This window comes from Camelus bactrianus, chromosome 8 (assembly GCF_048773025.1).
Source record: "Camelus bactrianus isolate YW-2024 breed Bactrian camel chromosome 8, ASM4877302v1, whole genome shotgun sequence".
Taxonomy (NCBI): domain Eukaryota; kingdom Metazoa; phylum Chordata; class Mammalia; order Artiodactyla; family Camelidae; genus Camelus; species Camelus bactrianus.
The window spans coordinates 9,037,008-9,062,862 of NC_133546.1; the positions used below are offsets into that span (position 1 = coordinate 9,037,008).

The 25,855-nt window shown below is 43.3% G+C and overlaps 2 protein-coding genes across 3 annotated transcripts in view; one reads left to right on the top strand and one right to left on the bottom strand.

The window, feature by feature from the left end:
- Positions 1-19,960, bottom strand: part of ZDHHC14 (zDHHC palmitoyltransferase 14) — a 245,053-nt gene extending 225,093 nt beyond the window's left edge. For both annotated transcript variants that reach the window (XM_010965753.3, XM_010965749.3), the window contains exon 1: positions 18,845-19,960. In XM_010965753.3, coding sequence (XP_010964055.2) covers positions 18,845-19,092 — 248 coding nt within the window. In that variant the 5' untranslated portion in view covers positions 19,093-19,960. The remainder of the gene's footprint in view (positions 1-18,844) is intronic.
- Positions 19,639-24,574, top strand: LOC141578452 (uncharacterized). Its single transcript, XM_074368919.1, is given in 5 exon segments — positions 19,639-19,848; positions 19,895-20,385; positions 20,793-21,055; positions 21,058-21,167; positions 21,169-24,574. Coding segments are annotated over 5 exon segments (1,263 nt in total). The 3' UTR covers positions 21,358-24,574.
- Positions 24,575-25,855: the final 1,281 nt, after the last annotated feature.

Sequence of the window (25,855 nt, forward strand, 5' to 3'; positions counted from 1 at the left end):
GAAATTTTGGTAAAACCCCTTTCCCATCCAAGAGTGCTTATTAGGAACTGTATGTGCATTTCCTTGTATGTGCTAAGACTTTAATGAAAGCAGGTGCTCTAAAATAAAGCCAAATCTATGAAGTCGGGTAAAGATTAGCATAATTTTGTATTATGCAATGCAACAAATGCAGTTCAGAAAGCAACAGTATATACACATCACCAGTCTGAGAATATCATCTTCAAATGAGGGGTGAAATAGCTGCTAACTCATCACTTTTCCCGAGAGAAATATAAGCTTTTTTTTTATTGAAGCATAGTTGGTTTACAACATTGCAGAAGAAATACAGGCTTAAAATGAAAGTTATCAAAAGAATTTCACACTGAAGACAAGTTCTACTGACAGTTATGAGGATGAAGAACGTCATACTCCCTTGGGCTACCTTCCTTAGGTTAAGAAGGGATGTTTGCGGGTGTCGGCATGGGGTAGGAGGCCCCAGACTGGCAATCAGAAGACACACGTTCGCACCCTGCCTTTGCTGTTAGATCTCTTGCGTAAGTCATCTAGCCTCTCCAGCCTCAATTTTCTCATCAGCAAAATGGGGGGATTTTTACCAGTTCTACCATTACATGATCAGAAGTAAAAGGATTCCCATATACAGCTAGTAAAATCCTAGAAGACAGTTTGCCAAGAGATTGACTGGGGTCAACATTAATCATGAAAAAAGGATTATTTTGAAAAGCACCTATGTTTACATATTTCTGTGCTTCTAAAAAAAAAGTTTTTAGAAGTCCATTCTTAGAAACACCAATGTTTCTATTTGTCTTTGACCTCTATGTCTAAACATCGGGTTACTGGTAACAGCTACAGCAATGCCTCCTGTGGAAAGGCTTTAGCATCTGGTGGGTAAATATTTAAGGAGGTTAATGCAAACACTCCACGCATGGATGGGCACCTGAAAATGGATGCAGAAAGTTTGGAAGGCAAGTTTTGGTTGACCCCTCCACACAAAGGCATTATTGTTTTAATGCAGTTCCAGAAGCACTGATTTCATGCCTACTATGTGCCACCCACTAGTACAAGATGCGCCGAAGCCATGGAGACAGGCATGGATTCAGTGAGCTCACAGCCGGCAAGAGCAAGGTGTGCACCATGCGCCCCGCCAGACACGCCAGATGCACAGAAGTCACCACCTGGGGGCATCAGGAAGACTTCGGGGAACACATGTGCTTGAATAAGACCAAGAAAGGTGGGTTGTGTGCGGTCTCCCCAAGCATGGTTGGAAGTGGGAGAAGGATCTTGGGGGAAGCGCACAGAGAGGGTGCAGACAGGAGGCGTGGGGACCTGGCACCCAAGGTGGCAGCCATGTGGAGGGTGCTAGGCTGTGGCGCAGTGTTTCTCAGCATGTGGTCGGTGGGTCATGAAATCAATTTAGTGAGTCAAGAAGTATTTTTTAAGTGAAGTATTCGAGAATAGAACAATAGAGTAGAATAGAATAGAGCTCACTGCTCCAGGCTAGAGAAGTGCTGCTTTGTGAAATTTCCATCTATGTGTGTGTGTGTGTGTGTGTGTGTCCCCTGGATCTCAACAATGTACTGCTGGGTGTACGTGACTCTTTAAAAGTTTGAAAAAGCTGTTGTTTGGGATGCTGGGTGCAGAGGGAACACCCAGTCATCACCCCATCACTGCCTTGGGCGTGTGGAGCACAGCGGCGGCAGCAAGACTAAAGGCGTCAGCAGCGTTTCCCGAGGTGGGGAAACACAGGAAGGACCTGCAGGGCTGTGCTGGCCCTCTGGCTCCAACCCAACAGCTCTTTAGAGTGAGATCTCAAGGGAAGACCACACAATGGTTTAGGACATCCGTGGAGCAAGGGCTTGAAAAATGAGAAAAGTTCAGCTTCAATGAACTCACTGAGAATTTTGGAATTGGAAAAATTTGTTTTGTGTCTGACAATTTATTTTAGTATATAAATTACATTTGGTGGTGGGGAAGAGGGTTAGCCCCGTACACTTCTTAGCGTTTCTGGCTTTTGAAAGGCTTTAACCCAGCCCTGATGGGTTACACAACACAATTGTGGATGGAGGATGGTGACAACACAATTAATTCTAAGCAAAACTCCCCTTGAATCAAATGTCACCATCTCTGTCCCTTTTCAAAGTAATCTGGCCAGTATTTGTTGGGACCCCAGCCTGGACCTGAGCCTGCAGTAGGCACAGTGTGTGACATCAGTTTCAGGGCCATCCAGACAGCCTGCCCTCTGGGAAGAGGTCATGGAGAATGCACAGATCAGGCGTGGCCTCAAAAGAGTGGTGACATGCAAAGGAATGAGCATGTGGGAGAGCCCTTGTCTGGGTTCGCTCCAGCTCTGCTAGGAAGCCCACTCCAGTGTGGAAAGTACAGGGCAGACAAGAGGTCCTACTTCCAGATTTTTCTTCATCACAAACCTCTGGGGGGTCTACTTTCTTCTTATGAATGATAGTAACAACCACTGCTTTTATACCTTTGAAACAAGAATCTCTTAAGAGGGAAAAGGCACAAATTATGAAAAGACATCTAACCCTATCTGAAGAAACAGCATATACAATCATCCCTGAGTATCTGCAAGGGATTGGTTCCAGGACCCACGGAGATACCAAAACCCTGGGATGCTCAAGGTCCTCATATAAAATGGTGTCGTATTTGCATATAGCCTATACACATCCTCCCATATACTTTAGATCATCTCTAGATTACTTATAATACCCAATACAATGTAAAATGCTATGTGAATATTTGCTGGCACATGGCAAGTTCAAGTTTTGGTTTTTGGAACTTACTGGAATTTTTTCCCTAATATTTTCAATCCATGTTGTTGAATTCATGGATGTGGAATCCATAGATACAGACAGAGGACTCACTGTACATAAATCTGCACATGGCAGATGATGCAAGTACCTTTATTTCTCATCTCACGGCATGGTGCTTATTCAAAATACTAGAATATAATATTTCTGTATTCTAAATATAGAAAAAGCTAACGTTGGCCCTGACAACAGGTAACAGCACCCTAATTTACCTATGATGTCTTATATATAAAATGTCTCCAACATATGGCACCTTGTGCTTGGCATGCAATACATACTCAAATATTTCTTAGGTAAAGAGACCAAGAAATACTAGCAACAGTAAAAGAAGAGTGAAATATTCATGAAGAAAGATATAGAAAAGTTTCTGGGAAAAAAACAGGTCGTCTGAAGGAATGGAAATGAGGTTCCTACTCAGAGGGATGATTTTATCTTTTTGTCTAAGTGCTGTAATCAGGAATGCAAGGTCTGATCAACCAGTCTGGTTGTTATAGGTTCCCTCCATAAAATCACATACCTCCTTAATCATTCAAAATCATTATTTTTATCAATGTATTAGACCAGACACTTCAAGTAAAACCATTTTTCTTTGGAGGCCAAATTAACCTGTGGATATCGAGGAAGTAAGCAAGCCATCTGCCAAACCTGCACTTTATGTTTATCACAGATACGTGGTCAGAGCTCTTCCTCTTCCCTCATGCTGGTCAGAGTGGATGCAAAGAGCAGCCTTATTGGTAGTGGAATCATTATGACTACAAAATGCCTTTCTCTAATCAAAAAATGGAAAATAAGTAAGAATGGCAATATTTATTCTAAACTAAAGAAAAAATAGTTTCATTTGATACAATCTACTGTGTTCCTATAAAACATCTCCACAGTCTTCCTGGCTCAGAAGAGAAAGTGCTTCTTCGAGCCTTTTTCTAGATCATCACTAATTACTCCCATTGTCCTGTCTTAGGTAGAGGGAGCGGCGGGGGGAGGGCGGAATGAAATATTTAAAAATCTTCTTTGGGGGAGACAGTGCTATCATACACTGAGAAGGAAATTTAGTTATATATCAAATTCAGCCTTGTTTCCAGCCTCATCCTCCCTTTTTCTACCCCCAGAGGCAGGCTGGCTCAGCAGGCCTTGGACGCAGCCCTAGAAGGGACCGAGCAGCAACAAGACAACAGTCAGGAGTGCTCTCCTCTGCCAGCAGGCTGCTGCTCTACCCTGACACTGCACCCAGTCCTAGGACCACATCCTCACCCTGGTCTCGCCAGGTTCCCTGCTTGAGGCCTTGCTCTGCAATCTTCCCTCACCCAGCACACAGGGGCCCCTTACCCCTACCTCTCACACAAAACCTTCTTGCTGAACCTCAGTCTTAGGCCTGAGATCCTGCCCTCCACTGACACAACTCTCTGTCTCCAGACTCTACCAGATTAAATCACTGAGCCACCCTGGTCCCATCTGTCTGCCTGCTAGCCTGGATTCTCTTTCCCCCTATAGTTGGTTTGTCGCCAAAGTAGTCCTCCCGCTGGGCAGCTGACCCAGCTGCGACATTCAGTTGTGGCTAACTGTAGTGGATGCTGTCGTCAGATGGATAACCCCTCCCACCCCTGCCTGCACCCCACCATGTATTCTTTGAGGTCAAAAGCACCCATTCCCCCAGCTGCCGGAAACTTTGGCATCTGCCAGCTTCCAGCCAAGCCTCTTTTAGGAAACCGCCTGCAGTTGGAGACTGTTGCCTCACCGGAGGTCTGGCCCCCCTCCCTGGGGCAGCCACATCCAACGGCTGGTTAATGCAAGGGCATGAAGGCCTGCTCCCTTGGCCAGCAAGATTGGGAGGAGTCTTTATAGTGACTTCCTCTGCCCAGTGCACCTCCCTTTGCTCTCACAACAGTGTTGATCCAAGAATGCTCCCTGCTAAATGCTCTGCAGGCAAACCTCTGCCTCACAGCTGGCTTCCCTGGGGACCCTACCTATGCCATTAACCAGGCGAGTCAAGTCCAGCCCATCCCTGAGATAGTCTGCCTCATCTCATTCTGAATTCCTTAGAATTCCACAGATAATCAAGGGGTCCATTTTGTACATCCCTTTTATGATGTCTGATTAACAAGGCCTTCTCTGAGGGTGTATAAAAGCCTTCAGCACTTCCAGTCCAGTTTAACATGAAGAACTACAAGGACTTGGGGTGTAGTAGACAGAATAATGGCTACCCAAAGATGTCCATGCCGTCATCCCTGGTCTCTGTGAACATGTTACCTTACATTGCAAAAGGGACTTTGCAGCTGTCATTAAATTAGAGGCCTTGAGATTGCGCAGGGAGTCGGGGTTGCTCTGGGTGATCTGGGTGAGTCCAATCTAATCACATGGACTCTTTAAAAGTGGAAGGCCTCTCCTGGCTGTGGTCAGAAGGAGATGTGATTATGGAAGAAAGGCACCGAGAGTGGGAATGTTGCTGGCTTTGAAGGTAGAGAGAGGGGGCCACACATCAGCTCTAGAAGCTGGAAAAGCGAAGGGAAAGGACCCCTACCCCCAGAGCTGCCAGAGGAGAACGCCCGCCTGAAACCTGGATTTTAGTCCAGGGAGACCCATGTTGGACTTCTAACCCACAGAACTGTTGGATAATAAATGAGTCACTTTAAGCCACTAAGTATGTGGTAATTTGCTATAACAGCAACAGAAAACTAATACAGGGAAACAAGTCTTCATGGCTTTCCACACTTCACTTCTCCCCTTTTGTGCTTATTTGGGGCTGCCACTCAGGAAAGTGCGAGATCTGTCTCGAAAACAACTAGGGTTACCTCTTGGTGATAGGAACAAACCCATACAACATTGTAAAATCAACAATTTCACATCCTCTTTAGAATGAAGAAGAAGGGGGAGGGTATAGCTCAGTGGCTGCACAAAGTCCTGGATTCAATCCCCAGTGCCTCCATTAAAAATAAATAAATAAATATACCTAATTACCGTCCCCCAACAAAATAAATAAATAAATAAATAAAAAGAAAATGGAGAAAGAGAAATTTTTAAAAAATGAAGAAGAATATTAATCTCACATCCTAAGAGATGATTTTCCCAATCAGTCGTAACCACCCATAACCAAGAAGCAGAAAAGCTTAATTACAAATGAGAGGGATTCTTTGTTTTACTGCCACTTCAATTTCTAAATAAAAAAGAAAATGGAAGGAGTTTCAAACTGAAATAAGGGCATAGAGCTTAAAAATAATAACTTCTTACCTTTATTTTTTAAATTTTGGACCAGATAAGAAATAGTTTCTGTTTACACGATGTTATTCGATGTTAAGCCTGACTAAATAATAATTTTATGAATGGTTCTCTGACTTTCAGTACCTATTTACTTTTTAAAAGACAAGAGCATACCTTTCGAAGTATCTGTGCAAAATATGCTTGTAGCTAGTGGGATAGGAACATAAACACAAATTCAGGAGGTCTCCTAAACAGAGTCAAAATCATCATTTGAACGTGCATGTTGGGACCATTCCGGAATTTAGTTTGCATGGGCTGCTATCTTAAAAAGCAGCAGGAAAATTTATATCAAGTTAGTAAGTGTGAGATAATCTGAGTAAAGAATTCTTCTCCCTGGCTAGAAAGACAAATAGGCTATATATAGCTGTAGAATTTAACTTGACTTTGGCTTATATGTTCAAATATGCCCTTATCTGCCATCGAGAATGTGTGTATGGGAAATTCATGGCATTAAAAAACCCAAAATAGTACCACTCAAGATGATAAATTGCATTGATTATATAAATCTGAAAGACCAGATCACTGGGAGTCACTGGTAGTCTAGTGCCCACTTCTGAGGCAGCACAGCTCTGCGGATCAAGGTCCTCATAGGCTCCTATTGAAAAGGTCTCAGTCAGTCGAAAGCATGGCAGGCCGATGAGCCGGGCCCTAGGCCTTCTCAATAACAGGGAAGACTGAACATCCTAGCTCAAAATAGTGTCAGAGAGGCCTCCCTACCATGGCCATCTTTCCACATTCAGCCTTCCCCAAAATCAATAGATGGGACTGCTCTACACAGGGACCTTAGAGAACAGAGGTTCTCATCTCTAACTCAATAAATTGTGAGAAAACTAGAAAGTCCTTGAAGACCAGATTTTAAGTTTTGTGCATGCTTCACTTTTCTACATAATGGGCATGTGAGTCTATCATTATAAATGAAACAAACACAACATGGCAGGGAACTTGAAAGAAAGCTGGGAGTGGCCCAGAGGTGATGGGGGCCTGGACAACTGAGACTCAAACTCCTTCCCCACCAGGACACATGTGACAAAGGACACGTCTCCCATGGGAGGTCTGGGCTTGGCACAACTGTGGATGTATTATCTAGCTGCAAGTCCTTTCTCTCCTGCTCAAGGGCATGTTAGAATGGAGGTGGCTAATGAGAAGAGCAAACCTTGACTCAATCGTAATCAAAAACAAATTCTCTAACTCCAGCACTGTAACCTGAGCATAGTTAGTTGCACACTGACTGCTGTATACTCCAACCTAGTCTCAACACTTCACTTGAGAAATTCTGGTGGTGAAGTTTTCCAGTTACTCTGGCTGTCTAACAAACCTCCCCAGAACATACTAGCTTAAAACAACATTATTTTGTTCACGAATCTGCAATGTGGGCAGAGCTCAGCAGGGATAGCTCACATCTGCTCCATTCAGCAGGGTGGCTCAAAGACCAGGGAGGTGGGGAATGTCACCAGGTGAAGGCTCACTCACTCACATGTCTGCCTCTGAGCTGTAAAGACTCAAATAGTCAGAGGCTGGAGTAGCTGGGGAATCTGTGGGTACCTCCATCTCTATGTAGCCTAGAGTCTCTCTGCATGTCCTCTAATTATGTAGCTATACTTCTTACATGGCAGCTCAGGGTTCCAAGGGACATGTCCCAAGTAAGAGAGAGAATGAGAAAGAGAGAACTCATGCACCAGGCAGAAACTTTATCACATTTTCTAACCTAGCCTCAGAAATCACACAGCATCACTTCTGCCATGCTCTGTTCTTTAGAACTGAGTCACTCAGGCTGGACCATGCTCAAGGGGAGAAGAATTACACTCCATCTTTTTTTTTTTATGGGAAGAGGGTTAAAGATTTTGTAAATGTGCTTGAAAACCACCACAGTAAGTATGGAAACAGAGAGCAAGAATACAGCCTAAGAGACATTAAAGGAAAAGGTCAGTCTAATGTGATGACTGAAAGCATGAGAGAAGGGTGAAGAGGGAGAACGCTTCCAGGATGAATTCCGGGAAATAGGAGCGTTTTCTTTAATGAGAGTGGTGGAGCCATGAACAACGCATTTGGTTTTCAATGACTTGCTTTCTGGGCACCAGAGGACATTTGGGTAAAGACCTCCCAAGGCAAGAGGAAAGGCAAGACAAGAGGGCAGGTGCTCTAAGCAGGGAAAGAGAGAGAGAGATGAAGTCACACTGGAAAAGGTAAGAGTATCACCATGATGACTCAAACTTGCTTGAGAAAGTAAGAAAGGCACGCAGGGAATGGGCAAAGTTAATTAAGGGCAAGGAGGACAGAACAGATATAATACAGAAGAAAAAGAAATAACTAAAGGTAAGTTAAAGATGAACATCCTAGAAGTTAAAGGAAGAAATTTTCGATGCGGGTGGGGGGGAGAGGGAGGAGTCACAGGCTCTTACACCATTAAGAGAAAAGGAAAAAAAAAACTTTAAAAAAAAAGAACACTGCAGTTTGTCAAGGAAGTAGCCAGGAACATACATTGTGGGGACTCCTTTTATTTCTACTATCTGTAAAAGGAGAGGCAGTAATTTCTCATCTCAGCAAGTAAGACTAACGCCTTGAATAGACTCCAGTGTTTTGTGTTAAAATAAGCTATCTCTCTGTTTTTGTGACAAGTGCCTGAAAACTACTAAAAGATGGCAGATTATAAAGCTGAAATTCTTTACCAAGTGAGTTAGACAGACAGCCACTCCTCCACTGATAAGACTATCTCAAGGCAAACCACAACCAGCCCCAGAGGGCAGTTGGCTACACCCTCCTCTATCAGGCACCTTGTCCAGCCCTGTCACATTCTGACCTGACACTCTCAACAGCAAGACCAGTCCCCATGGTCTCTGAAGTCAAAAGTTTTTAAACCAGTTTTTAACCCAGTTTGAAGATGTATGGAAATTATTTTATTACTGTATCTTAATGGTCTGATCTGTCCAAATGCCCTTAAAATGTTCTAAAATAAAACAGTCTCCTTATAGTGGAAAGCAAGCCTACTTCAAAAATCTCTAGGGGTGACAGGGAAGTCTACTGCAATGGTATGATAGCGCTCAGCTGAAGGCCCAAGGAGGTAGGGGGAAAATAGGCCTAAATTAAGGATAGTACAGCCTCTACAAATAGGGGGAAAGGGACACACACACACACACAAAGCTGTCACATTTCTCTTCATTCTGGCCCTGATCACAGCAGAGGAAGAGATTTTTCTTCCTCAAGTAGAGCATTAGGGAGACTTAACAGTCTCCAGGTGCTGAGGGCTGACGGTTCAATCAGAAATCCCTTCTATCAGGACTGTCAACAAAAACCAGCTATGGAAAAGAGGTTGGTAACAGGATCTTAATTACAGGTACTCTGAGGGGCTGTAGCTAAGCTAGGCGTGAGATGCGAGAGCTTCCAAACCCAGAGTATTGTAAGTGAGGGGGGAAATGTTAAAGCTTTCTCTTAAAAACCAATGAAAAACTAGCATCCATTCATACTATGAAGATGAAGATGAAATCTGTGATAAAGGACTTCACTCATCATGGTGTACATTTCTTTAAGCCTTGCTATTAATTGTATGCAACTTCAATGATTAGTTGATAGTCTTTATCACTTTGATAAATATTTTATCATCATGTAAAAGCTTAACAGACTGTATCCCATGCTAAACTCTCTCAGTTACCTGGGCCTAAGCATTTCAGTCTACACATATAGTCATTGCCAGGACACCCTTAAGAAGAAATCAAAACCTATGAGGAGGCAGCCTTGTATATTCTACCCTATAAAATTACAGTAATGCCAAGAATCAGTAAGAAGTCAAAGAAAGAAATATTAGAAAGAGTATTAGGAATAAATTGAGCATATTTACACAAACCAAATATTATAGCAGTAAACTAAATACACATACATGCAACTACATAAATGAATCTGAGAAACACAGTATTGTTTTAAAAAATCACAAGTTGAAAGCTGTAAGAGCAATCACTCCCGACTCTAATAATGAGAACAAGCCAGATTAGCTACAAAAGCAGTTTTTAAAATAGAGAAGGGAGCTGAGGATGCAAAGAAGCCTAAATGTGTCGAGTCCATCTCAAGAGAAAAAGGACCAACAACTGTTTTCATTCCTAGCAAAGTGGCAGGAAGAACAGGAATCCACCACAGAGAGGAGTAAGGAGAAACTCACAAATTTTTAATCCGTTTTAACGGCCACATGTGGACTGCCATAAGGACAGGAATTTCAAGGAGTCCCAGCCATAGAGTAGGTCTGCACCACCAGCCAACTCTCCCCCATGGATCTTCGCCAAACACATAGCAAGAATATACCAAAGGCTTGGGATAGGGCAGGGGAGTTGAGAGACATCTGCCCTGACACCTATGGCATCTTCCCCAAGGGTAAGGCAGGAGTCAGAGCATAAAAATGAGAAAAATCTCTCTCAGGCACTCAAGCCTTCACCCAGAGCACTGCAGCAGCCGTCCAAAAGCTGAGACAAGATAGTGGGGGAGAAAGAGATTCCCTAGGTATAGAAAGCTGGGGCAAGATTGCAAAGAAAACTCTCCAGTAACCCAAAAAGCTGGCAGTCTGGCTGAAAGACAAATCTTCCACAGTTCAGTAAGCTGGTGTTGGGCTGTGAAGCACAAAGAGTTTTGCCAATCCCTGCTAAAGGGAAAATCTTGATTCTTCCCTCAAAACATCTGAAGTTAGTGATGAAATGAATCTAAGTAAAGTTTCATCAAAGCCCACACCCATTTCAATTACAAATGGCATTGACTCAGCCCACATGCTACTGACCTGAAAGAAGGGTATGACCTTTTAAATTACTGAAGCCTCTGCAATTCTTTTACACACAATACCTAGCATGCAATCAAAAATTATGAGGGCCACAAAGAAGGGAGAAATTGTAAGCCATAGTCAAGGGATGAAATAGCCAAAAGAAGCAGACCCAGAGATGATAGATGTTGGCATCACTAGGCAAGGACACCAAAATAATTATTTAAAAATATGTTAAAGGATCCAGTAGAAATATGGACATAAACAGATAGAGAATTTCAGCAGAAGAATACAAATTATTTTTTAAAACTATTAAAAACTTTTTTTTTAAATACAGAAATGCTCAAAATAAAAAATAAGATATCAAAGAGGGCTCACTGTAGAGAGGATGCACCAGAGGAAAAGATCAGTAAACTTGAAGACAGACCAACAGGAATTATTCAAACTGAAACACAAAGAGAAAAAAAAAAAACAGTAAAAAAAATTTTTAAATCCAAGATGTATTGGACTATATAAACTGGTATTATATATAAATAAATGGAGTTTCAGGAGAGAAGAGTGAACAAGGACAAAAAAATTTTGAAGAAATAATGGATGAAAAATTTCCAAAACTGATGAAAGATACCAATCCACAGATTCCAGAAGCTTTAAGTAAACCCGAAGCAGGATCTATATAAGGAAAACCACACCTCAGTGTGTCCTCATTTAGCTGTTGAAAACAAAAAATGAAAGAGAAAATCAACAGGAAAAAAAAATTCACCCATACATACAGGGGGAAATGCAAATAATAAGAGCTAAGTTCTCATTAGAAATAAAAGAGGCCAGAACACAATGGGCTAACATCTTCAAAGCTCTGACAGAAAAAAATAAAAATAAAGACTGTCAAACTAGAATTCTACATCCAGTGAAAATATTCTTTAAAAATGAAGGCAAAATAAACATTTTCTGGAGCAAAAACTAAGAGAACTTGTCACCAGCAGGCCTGCATACAAGAAATACTCAAAGAAGCACTTTAGGCCAAAGGGAAATAATCCAGATTAAAGAAATAAAGAGTACCAGAAATGGTAAATATGTGAGGATAAATACAAAATTCTATTTAAAAGTATCTCTATCTTATATATGTACAAATGAATATGTGTTTTTATATACATATATATGTTTTGTTTTAAAGTACATTTATTTTATATATGTATATATATTTATCTTTCTTTTAAATACTGTTGACTGCTTTTAAATAATAACTAATAGATTTGTATCATACACAGATATAAAATTTATGACAATAGGAGTTCAACAGGTGGGGTAGGAGAAGTGGGATTATAACATTATAGGTTCCTTATATTATTTCTGAAGTACAATATTACTATTCGGAGGTAGACTATAAGTAAAGATGTATACTCTAATCTCTTAAGCAACTGCTAAAAAATTATAAAGAAACATAGCCTGATTTTTTTAAAGGAAATAAAAATGGAATATTAAAAATATGTACTTCACCTAAAAGAAAGCAAGAAGAAAAAAAGAAACAAAATACATATTGGATAATAGAAAGCTAATACCAAGATGATAAACTTTAACCCACCAGTATTGGGACAAAGGCAAAATTAAAAGTGGACTGTTGTATCCATGTTAAATTTCCTGAAATTGATACTAACACTGTGTTTGTATAGGAGAACATCCTTTTTCTTAATTGAAAAATTTGGATATAAAAAGGCATGACATTTGCAACTTACTCATCAACGGGTTAGATGGGGGAGGGGAAGGAGGGAGAGAGAGGTTTTCTTAATAGAAGATTTCATTTTTTATATATATAAGAAATTTTTCTTTATATTTTTAATATAGAAAAATAAGCCAAACTAAACCTATTGCTTGGGAATGCATACATTCAAAAATCTTGAGGAAAAGAAGGTAAGGCATCAATCATGACTAAGCTCAGGTAATGACGACCTCAAGGAGGAGCAGGAAGATGGGGCATGGCTGAAACCCAGAGGATACATGAGTAGATTCAAAAGTCCTGGTATTGATGCAGTTCTTGAGTGAGTGGTAGTTCCACACATGCTCTTTATAGTATTTCATTTGAACACTTGCATGTGTGTTACATACAATCTTCTGTGTCAATCTAACATTGCATTTTTTAAACAGCAATGGTGAGTGGAGGGGGATTGAAGAGATAGAAGATCATCCAGTTTATAAAAATTAGTTTGAATTGGGAGTAACTTTTATATTTCATAGAGAACTAAACAAAAGCATTAAGATGGTCCCCAACTCTCACCTGAACCAACTGACATTTCATCAGATCCATATTACTAGATGTAACTAATTATAAGCATTTATTGACCACCACTGTTTTCTCTTTCCTAACAGCCTCAGCTACAAAAGAATGAATACACTTCATTGAAATCCTTACTTTAAATTCTCTTGCTAAGACATAATAACTCTGCCTTGAAAAAATTATGTGCAACATTGTACTGCAGAAAAAAATTTCCAGGTTATGTAGAAATAGCCCATTAAACAATGACCATCGTTACCCTGTTAGGAAACTCCAGGAGTCCTTTCTGCATAATTTGATGTCAATTCTCACTAGATGAGAGAAAATGTAAGTAGTCAATAGAATCCTTAAGTGTTCTAGTTTAGAAATTCAAGTATCCAAAGTCAAGAACCTATAAAATGCAAAATATTTCTAGGTGCTGGTGGGTGGTGGTTGGGTAACCTTTCTTTCTTTTTCTTTCTTTCTTTCTTTCTTTCTTTCTTTCTTTCTTTCTTTCTTTCTTTCTTTCTTTCTTTCTTTCTTCCTTCCTTCCTTCCTTCCTTCCTTCCTTCCTTCCTTCCTTCCTTTCTTTCTTTCTTTCTTTATACATATCTCCCTCTTTCCCAGAGTGCTTTATTTGTTTAAAATGTTTAGTTAAAAAAATAAAGAAAAAAATGGAAAGAAGTCTTGGTTAGTGGAAAGAACATCTCAGTTCTATCACTAGTTTTCCAAGTAACAAAGAAAATCTTTTATTTCCTCTGCTTCAACTAAAGCATTTGAAAAGGGCTGATACTAGGTCTGAATTCAGGAGAATTACATTGATAATGTTTCTAAGGCAAATGTGTTCTATAAGATACTGTTAATCATGCATTTTATTAACAATCACAACTTTACAAAATGAACAACTGAAGCACAAGGAAGTTATTTTTCAGTGTGTTTCAACATTACCATATTTCATTAAATGATAAATATTTACTGAGAGCCTGCTGTGTACCAGGTACTACTCAGGGTACTGGGGGAACATCAGTGAACAAAAAAATGGAGTCCCTACCCCCATGGAGTTTACGTATTGTTAATCATGCATACAAATGAATACGTTAGTGAACTCATGTCAAGAGGCCATTAAGGCTTTAAAACCACCTAAAATTCTTGTGGAGCCACAGTGGGTTATAAAGGGTCCTTGACTCCATCTACTAAGTTAATAGGGAATGTTCACTGTAAGACCCTGATGGTCACCTACCATCATCTACCATCAACCCCATGGTGTTCTATGATCACAGCATGGCCAGCATGTGGCAAAAAGAAAATGGGACACTTTCCGGATGTTTTCTGAGATGATGGAGAGCTTGATGCAGTTAGGAACAGGACAGTTGAGAAAAGACAGGATCCTTATGTATTATAAGGGCAGTGCCCTCTACTAGATAATAAAGGATTTCTGATCTAAAAGGGAGGAATTATTATTGGAAATGGCACTTTTGCTTATGGGGGACAGTCCCTTGTTCCATCTTCAAGGCAAACATGACCCCAGTTCCACTGACTATCAATTATTCACCAATTATTTCAGAGGGGATGAGCCAGTGAAAGGAGAAGGAGAAGGAGGATGAAGAAATGAGGGGAAGTGGGAAGGGGAGGGATAGGGAAGAAAAGAAAAAGGAAAATATGGCTTTAAAAAAAAAAAACACCAATGGACTTCTAGGTGAGGAGAAATTTAAGAATGCTCTCACATTCTCAAGTATTTCGGCCCTGGTAACATCTCCAAACTGTCTGTGGCTTCAGCACAGAACTGAGAGACTGTCAAGTCCAGGATCTGAGCAGGCCTCCCTGGCCTCAGGGGGTGTTCCTGAAAACAGGACTTCATCTGTACCCCAGTTCATCCCCTTCCTTCCACTCCTGTGATCAAGACACTATGAAATGTCAATACTTCCAGGCCAAAGACTTTTTTTTTCTTCAAATTTTCAACTCTAAACAAAAGCAGGCTGCATGTGTATGTATGTCAGAGAGAAAGACATTGATAATGTTCACTGATCTTTTCAAACTGCAATTCTAGGGGTGTGAGAGTGAGGACACTACAGTGAGTCTTTGATGCGCCAGCCCCTCAACGAGGGCAAGGAGCAGTGAGATGTCTGGACAGCACCGCAACCAGCTTCCGCCCTTCTCTCTTACATACAGCCCTGAAGTGCTGTCACTCCACATCTGTACTCCCTGTGTCGAATGAAAGATGCCCAAAGATAAACAGTCCCGCTCTGTTTGACAAAGGCTGGAGAGTTGCTTCAGGTTGCTTCTAGTTGCTTTCAGTACTGTGTCCCTGGTTCTCAGACGGTAGCTCCAAAAATGGACATGAAATCCAGTCCCTGCCTCTCGAAGGTATCCTTAGTGCTCATGCTTAGGGTCTGGATAAAAGCGGTCCCCAGACTTCCCTGCAGGACTCCCACACTGAAGGCGCAAGAGCAAGCCATTCCTCAGACTCACACGATCTTTATTTTAACCAGACTAGACAGCTCTGCATTTTTTTCAGCCCTAATATGCTATCACTGTCACACTTGCTTATTACCCCACAAACTCTCCTTCATAGGTTCTTAGGAAAGGGTGACCAGAGTTCTTGGGAGGCGACTTCTAAGTTCTACTCTAATAATATGTACCATTTAGTGAGTACTGTGTATCAGACACTGTACTAAGTACACTTCATTTCATCTTCAACATTTAAAGGTAGATATTATTAATCCCATTTAACAGATTGGGAAACTAAGGCTTAGAAAAGTCAAATAATTTGTCTAGGATCATACTTCTGGGGAGAATCTTGGGATCTGTCTTTCCAAAATGCATACATAACCACTATTTTATACTTGGAAGAAGAGCAGCAAAGAGCATCAGAAAGGGCACTGTCTTCAAGGTGGGAATAATCATTCTACCCTGCCTTTCTCCCAGGGTGGAAGACGGCATCAACACCTGTTGCTGCATTCCAAGAAGTCCACTTCTCTTGGACAAAATTCCTTGTCCATCTGTTCGAGGTCAGGAAGGGGAGGTGGGATGAGAGGAGTTGCAGGAATAGGAGCTCTAAGAACTAAGTCTAGAAGTTGTATGTCTTCTCCTCAAATTTCATACTTGCCTTTGTATAACACTATGGAGAAACATGGACCCTACAGTTTAAAAATGAACTCTGCTAATATTAAAGTTATTTAGACATGAAATTAATCAAAATAGGCAACAACAGGTTATGTGCTCAATAAATAACTGAAGGAATGACAGAAGGAAGGCAGGCCGTGAGCAGGCAAAATTGGCATTCTCTCTTGATCTCTCCTAGCTGGCTGGTATTTCATTTCCTCTGCTTGTGACTAATTGGTTCTCTAAGTCTCTATCAAATTAATTTGGTCAAAGTTATTTAATTTCACTCTGTCATTAGCAATGCTAAGAAACTTAAAAGCAATACAGTGACAAATATTCTTGCCAAAGCATAAGAGTCTACAGTTTGAGCAGCCCTATGATTTTTTGCAACTAAGGCATCATGCTAGGGTAGGCCTATTTTTCTGAAACTTCAAGCTCCTTAACTGAAGCAACACTCATGGAGACCAGAAACACACATACACATAGAGCCAATCTAAAAATGAAGCTGCCAACAGTAGCTAATAAAATCCCAGGGTGTATGTTTATTCCTCCATTAGGTAACACAACCCTGACGCAGAAAAGGATCCCTAACAACCTGCTAGTGAGGACTTTGGAGAACTCTTGGAAGAAACACACACAGAGATGAAGAAGTGAAAATGAATTTATGACGGTTTCGTTAAAAGCAATGTTTGAAAGAAGAAAACAAAAGACGGTGAATAATAACTGGAGGGGACCCCTAACCACACAGTGGGGATTTGGGTGTACAGAGAAAATGAAATAGTCGTGATCCTACATGAAACACACTTATGGGGAAAGCTCTGCAACACAATCACAAAATTATCCCATTTTCTCCACTCAAAATTGCTAAAAAGAGCAAAGACTCCAATGTAGATCCATTCAAAACTTTTTTAACAGTAGGAACATAGTGGATACTTTCTATCTAGTGGACCACCTGTAATGAAAGCCACTGTGAAAAGGGTGGCATTTCTGTTCAACCAGATGGCATCATCATTCCAGTGCTGGAATTTATTCTGACTCAGACTGCAAGCTCACCAGAACCTCTGGCCCCTTCCTCCAGTTCCCCAAGTCTGTAAGGACAAGAGGCTGGCTCTGAATGGGGAGAGGGGAACATTTCTCCTGTCCTTCTGAAAACCTCTTCACACCCTTACCCTCCCATCCCCAGGTCCCTCAACAGACCCCACCAACTAGTCTCAAATGTGTGCAAAAGTTAAATGTCTAGGAGAGACCTGGAAAATTTACACAGTCAGAAATGGAGGAGCTGTGCGTAAGAAAGACTGGGGGAGGTGAGGAGCTTATACCTGCGATCTTTCACCTGTTCTGACTCAATCCTGTTAAAGTTGTTCATCATAGCACAATGTTCAGATTCAAAATGTTTCCCCTCAGGGTCAGGAGGGCCTTAAGTGAAAAGTATTATATTGTCAAGAGATCATTCATTTCTGTTTGAGACAGCATTTGGAATATCAAACACCAGGCACAAAATCGGAGCTTACTAATACTTACCAGAGACAAAAGTAAATATACACAAAAGGTTTTAATTAACCCTACCCAACAGAAGCATAAAGAGTATCATGCCCCATAATAACTAGGATATGGAAAAGCAAAGAAGAATTCCCAGTAAATGTATTGCTTTTTTTCTTAATTGGAGGTGGGTAATAGCTACAACTTTCATTGAGCATAAGAGACCAAGAATTACATAAGAAGCTGCATTGCAAATGTTGGACCCAAAAAGAGCAACTGAAATTGATTCTGGAATGTGGTTAAACTACTTTATCTAATACTATTAATAAATAAGAAGATCTTTCATTAGTTGGCAGGAGGATAGTTGCTACTGGCCAATTTGATCTTCCTGAAAACAGCGAAGACATGCATGCACTTTTTTCCAGATAAAAGCCGTAAAGTTCCAAAGTATTGTTTCTGGAATCGGAAGTTACCATGCAGTGTCATACTTTTCCTGAACAGGCCTGAAGTCTCCTTTCACCTGTTCCCGATTATTGGGATGGAAGGGGAAACTGTTTGTTCAGAACATTTTTTATTGAAACTTTTTTACAAGTGATGAGTTTAGAAACCTCATAGTAAATCAGCAATTGTTGATCAAAAGTGAACTTCTAAGAAGAATGAAAAATGAAATTATCCTTCCAGGCCATATGGGGTGGCCCACACTTTGAGACCTAAAATAACCAAGATTTCTCATTACTCAGCGAAGGTATGTATTAGATTTAGTAAACTGAGCTTAACAAGATGCCCTACAGCTTGTGGGCAGGAAAGGAAGTCGATTCTATTTATCCTTGCTTTAGGAATCTGCCTCATCCCCTCTTCCCACAGAGGGCTACATCTGGGCTGGTTTGTTAGTCTCCAAACTCGGTAGAGACAGAGCCAAGAATCAGCCACCTGCGAGGTGCCACTCAACCCTTGGGAGCAACGAGGCCGGCACACCTTACAAGTGTCCCCTCTCCCCTCTCCTCCACTCCCAGAGCCCGACCCAGAACTGCATTTATCTCTGGGGACCGAAAAGCAAACAGACCTTTAAAAGAAAAAGAGGGAAAGCGGGTTTGTATTATATAACAATATACAATAGATAAGGCTTCTAGAAAACGAAAGTAGCGAGAGGAGGGGCAGGGGTCGGGGGAGGCGAGGGGTGCCGGGCGTCGGGGAGCTTTCGCCGCCACTTACTCGAAGGCGAAGAAGAGTCCGCTAGTGACCAGGATGAGGATGAGAGTCAGGTAGAAGACGCCTGTCTGCCGGGCCATCATAATCCTCCCATTGCAGAAGAACTTGTTTCTTCCCGGGAAAACCTCCCATTTTCTCCGGGCCGCGATTTTCTTCTTCTTGTGGGGCGACTCCATGGGGGAGGAGCTGTGGGTGCTGATCTGACTGTACTCGCAGTCTTTCATGGGCCCGCCGCCGCCGCCGGGAGGCATCCACGAGGGCAGCCGGCTGGGGGCGCACACCCCCAGCAGCCCCCCGGCCGCGTGGGCCCCGCCAAGCCACGACCGCCGCCGGCCGCCCGGCCGCCCCCCGAGCCTCGGGGCCGCGGCCCCTACGCGGGCTCCCGGCTCGGCGACAACTTTGCCGAGGACACCCAGGTTAACCCTTTGGGAAGCCCAGCTGTCATAGCCGTTTCTCCGTCCTAGAGGGACAGTGCTCGCCCGCAGCCCGCGGCGGCGGTCCTCAGTCGCTTCCAGCCCGCGTGCCGGGGCTCCAGGACCCCGCGGGGCGCGGGGGGCTGCCCGGCCGACCCCCGGCTCTCGGCGAGCCCGCCCCCTCTCACAGACGCTCGCTCGGCCCCGCCGCCCCCGGTCCGCTGGCCGCGCCTCGGCCTCTGCCCGCCGACCCCCGAGCGCTGCGCCCCGAGGGCACACGAGGCGGCGGCCCCGGCGCCGGCTTCCTCGGGAGCCACTTCAGCGCCTCGGCCAGGTTTATTCTAATCCTTCCTCCCGGCGGCAGATCCTTCCCAGGAGAGAGCGATGGAAACTGGGAGGCAGCTCGCGGCCCCGGCAACCCCTCCCAGGGGTGGGGAAATCAAGCACGTTATTCTGTCAGGAGCGGGCTCGGCGACAGCCCGGGCGCTGCTTGCGCGGCGACCCCGCACCGGCGCGCCTGGCAGCAGAACCGAGTCCCCGGCACCCGCGCGGGGCTGCCGGGGCCGCCCGGGCCGAGGGTCGCGGCTGCGGCTCGCGGGCTGCGCGGCCAGGGGCTCCCTCGCTCCCTGTTGCCCCATAGGAGCCAGGCCCGGCGCAAGGAGGGCCGCCGGGGGCGGCGGAGCGCGTCTCAGGGCCGCGGGGCGAGCGCCACAGACACTTGTTTGCAAGGCTGAGCCTCGGCGCGCGCGCCGCGCTCGGAGCGGGTCCGCCTCCTCCCGGCCGGGTGGGCGGTGGCCCGTGCCTCGCCCGCCGGGCTCCTCCTCCGACTCCTCCTTCTCGCAGGCGAAGCCCGCACGGGCTCGGCGGGGGCCCCCCGCCCCTGTCCCCGCTGGCGGGCCCGGCGCGGCCCGTGGGCAGGCGCTGGGCTCCCTCGAGCATCGCCTGGGGGCCGCTCTGGCCGAGCACCCGCTGCACCGCCTCGTGGCGCGCTCTCCCTCAGACTTATGGCCGCTTCCCGGCTTCTCCTCCGGGTTTATTCCCGGCTGCAGCTGCCGCCTCGAGACACCCATTCACACAGCAACACGCAAACCATTCTTGCGACTCCAGCGGACCTGAGGAACCCGCACGGAGGTGACTCTTCTCGTCCCGCCCCGACTCTTCCTCTCCCTCCCGCAGCGAGGCGCGTGGTCAAGTTGCAGGGGGCTCTACTGCGGCCCGGGAATGGGGTGGGGTGCCCCGGCCACAGGATAGGGACGGGGCTGCAGGAAGCGGGGCAGACTCCGGGATGGGGGCTGCGGGAGGGGGTCTCGGGGCCCAGCCGACTTCCAGGCCGGGTTTCCAGGTTTTCTGCGGGAAGGAGGGGACAACGGAGCGGTCTGAGTCTCCTCTGGCCCCGACCCATGCCTCCCTCTGTGATGACAAGCCCCGTGGTGGCCAGGTTCTACGTGGGTTGCTGCCTCCTCGGCCCTTTCTTTCTCACTTCTCCGACACTGGCGCTCACATTTCGCTCGCTTTATTTCTCTTCTTTCCCCCGGTAGCTCTCACGGCGGCAAAGGGACCGCCCGCTCCGGTCTCCGGTCCGCGCCTCCCTGCCCTATCCCGCCCGACAGTCCCTGCCGATCCGCTCCTGCGCTCGGCCCTGGCTTTGCCGCGGGGTCTGAGCCCTCCCGCAGTGGGCACAGCCGAAGGGCCGCGGAGAGCGAAGCCTGCCGGGCGGGGACGCTCGGTTTTCCAAGCCCCACTTTCCTTTCATGGGCCATTGGGATGTGTAGTTCTTCCTCTCGCCGGTCTGGCTCCAAGAGGAAACAATTTAGGGACCAAAGAACTACAAATCCCTGCATTCTCCGCGACAAGAGCGGGCGAGGCGAGGTGCTGAGCGTTCTGGTGCTCTTCGGGTAGAGACGGAAACTAACAAAAGGGAATGGTGGGAGACGATTGCGCCTTGTCCGTGTTGGGCACTTCACACATTACACACGTTATTTGTCTAATCTTCACGACAATCCTGCGAGGCACTATTGCATCCAGCTTAGAAAACAGTCAACTACTTGCCAGAGGTCACAAAGCGCCCGAGTGGTAGAAATTAAATTGAACCCAGCGCCCTGAGAATTTCCCTTACTAAGCGCTGCCTCGGTGAGCTGTGTCAAAGGGAGATGAGATTGGTTTATCAAGGAGAGAAAAAGAACTAGAGCCAATTGGGAAGAGATTCCTGTAGTAAAGAGAAAGTGTTGGGGATGGCAATTAAAGTGTGACATGAAATTACAAGGAATTATGAACTAAAGTGATATTTACAAGGGTCCATTCCAAAGCAGTTTAGGGGAATGGGTACGATCTTAATCACTTGTATTAGAGTGGTTTTAGGTATTGTATGACAGACAAGCATATTATTGGGACAATTAAGTATTTTGTGACTGTACTATTTAAAGAAAAACAACAACTGGCAAGCCTCAGATATTTTAAATGGAAACTCGTATGCTTTCCTATCCTTTAGTTCATGGAATTAGCAGGATGTTACTCAATTTACTGCGAGCACCTTTTCTCCTGGTCCAGTTAATAGACTAAACCCATTGACTTGGTGGCTTTAAAAAAAGACTCCCATTCTTGTTCTCAAGACCAAATTTTCCTGGCAGCATGGTTATGCTTTTTAAAAGTCCTTCTCTGTTAGAGATACATACTAAAGTATTTGCATGTGCTTTAAAATACTCCAGCCCATCCAACTGTCTAAAAACATGAGGCTATAAGATGAAATAATATTGGCAGACTGTTGAAAATTGTTACTGTTGGGTGTTAGATATATCTGTATTAGTTATCTGTTGCAGCAAATTATCACAAACTTTAGCAGCTTAAAACAACACAGATTTATTATTTCACAATTTCTATGGATCAAGTGTCCAGGCACTCGGGGTCCTCTGCTTAAGGTCTCATATCCACCATCAAGATGTTGGCTAGCTGCATTCTCACCTGGAGGCTCAACTGGAAAAGAATCAGCCTCCACTTTGGTCACTGGCAGAATTCATTTCCTTGTAGCCACATGACTGAAGACCTTGGCTTTTTGCTGGCTGTCAACTGGTGACTGCCCTCAGCTCCTAGAGGGCACCTGGAGTTCATTGTCACGTGGGCTTTCCCAACACAGCCACTTATTTCATCAAGCCATCAAGGAGAGTCTCCAGAACGAGCCTGCTAACAAGATGGAAGCTTATATAACACAAAGTAATCACACAAGAGTGACATCAAATGTGCCACTCTCTACTGGTTAGAAAGCAAGTCACAGGTTTCGCACACACTCAGGGGAGGGGATATTACAAGAATATGAACACTAGGATGAGGGTCAACCTAGAATCTGTCCACCACAGTGTACAAGAAGGATGGTGTTTATGTTTGAAACTTTCTGTAATAATAAGAAATGGATTATATCTTTTAAAATTATCTCTAAATTTCCCATTGCAAGTATGTTTCTAGATAAGCTGATATGATTGTTCACAGCTGTCTTCCTAGGAATTCCTCATTTCTTCCCACTCCATGTTTAATCAGACCTGTGGCAATTAGTATGCTTAGGACACATACTTAGAGAAGTTCACAAGAACCTGGCCTGACAGCCATGGATTTTAGCTCACCACCTAAAACCTACTCTATAAGGTCTGGCAGTGTTGATTCATTCATTTCTTGATTATTTAGAGGCCTAGTTTGTGCTAAGTATTGTTTTTGCAGCAGGGATATAAGAGAATCCAGGACAGAAGTTTATATTTGGGGGCTAGAGGGAGAGGTGGAGAGAAAAAAAATAATAAATGCAGATAAAATGCAAACCAAGAAGGGGAAATAAATGACTAAATGATAAGAAAATATCAGACAGTCACTGCAAGAACAAAAGAACAAAGTAGAATTGTGGGATAGAGAGTGGGGCGAGGTGAGAGACCTCCGTGGAAGAATCATTTGAGCAGAGAACCGAATGGTAAGAAACAGCAAGTGCAAAGATCTCAAGGTATATCAAGCCTGGAAAATTCTACGGGTACTAATTAAACCCAGTCTGGCTGGATGGAGTGAGGGAGAGGTTGAAGATAAGAGGTAAGGCTGTGAGGTGACAGGACTGGTAAGGCACCTGGAATTGATGCTCCATACACTGAAAAGTCACTCAATCTGTGACCACCACTTATTAAGTGTGGAAGGGTCAGAAAGAAAAGTGATATATGGTAGTTGTCCTCAAGAATGTACAGATTCCAAACTTTAATGCTAGAAGGACCTCAGTGCATCTAAAATTATAGACCAAGACATTTGTTTTGTGAATAAGGAAATTGAGGCCCAGAAAAGGAGTAACCTGCTAAAAATTCCTTGAGAAGGCCTAACAGTAACAAATAATTCATAAATGAATCTTTAATTGAAAGAGTATTCTCTGATTTAAAGGTTTATAAAAATGGTAACTAATAATTATTGAGTGTCTGTCATGTGCAAGGCAGCATGATAAAGAAGTTGAATGAGGCAGAGAAGCTACAGTCTAATTCCAAAAACAAGATGGAGACATGAGAAAATAAGTAATGGAAGAAAAATTATATAATATAAATCACCATCATTTCTGGAGTGTCTTCTTGTATTAGGCAATATTCTGGTTCTTTATATATTTAGCTCATTAAGTTCAGGGGACAACCAAACAAAACAAGGATAATTATTCTTCTTTCACTGAGGAGGAAACTGAAGATCAGAGAGGTTAGGTGATTTGCCCAAGGTTTCACAGCTGCTAAGTAATGGAGTCAGGATTGGCAGCCAGGTATGCATGTCTGATTCCAAGTTTTTCTACTCTGGCCCACTACACAATGGAAATAGTATACTGTGTCTGACTAACTGCCAACAGAGTAGGGAAGCATGTCTTGATTTCAGAGGAAAGGGAGATCTCTGAGGCTTAAACTGTAGCAAAGTGGGACTCCAGGACTCTGACAATTTGATTGGATTGCTCAAATCTTTACATGTGCTCAGCACATCTGGGAACATCTTGTGTCAAAACACATAAGCTATTTTAAGTAATAAAGTCAGCACTACAAGAAAAAATTGGATGAGGCAGAGAAAAACTTAATCCAAAATGGTCTTGTAATTTTCCCCAGTGACTTTTTCTTGGCTCTTTTAACACTAAAAAATTACTTTTTAGGATTTTTAGAAAAATAGTACATGTGCATTGAAAAAATTGAGTTACAAAAAATTACCTTACACATAAATGTTCAAATTGCCATCATCTTAAGATAACAATCATTAACATTTGTTGACCATCCTTATGTAATTCATTTTGTGCACACATACACATATATCTGTACCATCTAATAAAAACGGAATCATCATGTGTGCTGTTCATCCTGTATGCTTTTTTAAATTGTGGTATTTTTCCCCTTCGTCTCCAACCGCCCCACTCTTTCTCAAGTAACCACTGTTAACAACATAGTATAATCCTTCTTCAGGCTTATATAATTATAAGCAAATGTAGACATACATATATGCAGTCCATACTCCAATACCATCCGAATAACGTCCTTTATAGTTAATTATTCTTCATTCAGCATCCAGCCCAAGATCATACTTGGCACTTAGTCATTTGGTCTCTGGAGTCTCTTTCAATATGGTACACTCTCACCTCCCTTTTTTTAGTTTCTTGATCTTGACATTTTAGGAGAGTTTAGGCCACTTACTGTGTACAGTGTCACTCAGTTTGGGTTTGTCTGGTGTTTCTTCACAATAAAACCCAGGATAGGGTGCTCATCAGCTTTCAGCCATGTGCACGAAGGCAGCATTGCTGAAATTGCAGATACCTGCCTGGGTCATGCCGGCTACTGCTTCTTGGCCCGCAGTTCCTCACGTAATTTTGAAGAAGTGAGACCATACTGCTTCCAGCGGCAGGTGCTAGATAAAGCTGAAACGTGCCTCCAGCCCAAGCCAAAACTGATACCCCAAAATATAGACACTTGTTAATTGAGAAGCAAAAGAAGTATGCGCTCAGTTTTAAAGAAGCAAAAATGATGAAGAAGTACAAAAACTCCAAAACTATTTTGTTGACTACTTGTAAAATGTGCAACAAAACAGTAACCAATTAAATAATGGGAAAAGGAGAAGCTTCCTACGGGCGATGAGAAACAATTCTACCTCCTCAGATTTAACCCCTGCAGGAAGTCACAGGAGACAAGCTCTGAGTTCTGCAAGTCTGGTTCCGATGGCGAGAGCCCAGCTCTTGTTTTCGGAACACCTACATCTGGACAGTCCATATTTGCTGTCCAAAGACGTGAGCAAAACAAAGAAACACTTCTCTTAACTAAAATGCTGCTTAGTCAAAAAGAATTCCAAAAGAATCCAAGTGGATTTCAGAAATTTCTTGTTTCCTCTGTAAAGAATGGATTTTGAGAAATGTCTAATGCTATTTCTGAACTAAAGCTACTCAGTAAAATGACTTGTTTGACTTTTATTTATTCTCTGAATACATGGAAACCAAATCCAAGAACAAAGTTTTCTTGGCATCCTTGGCATTTGTGGGAAATAAAAACCTCATTGGAATGAATAACTGACACCTGCCCACCTCAAGCGTTGGTTGTGAGATCAAAAAGTATGTGAGAGTGCTTGTAAATAGAAATTCATA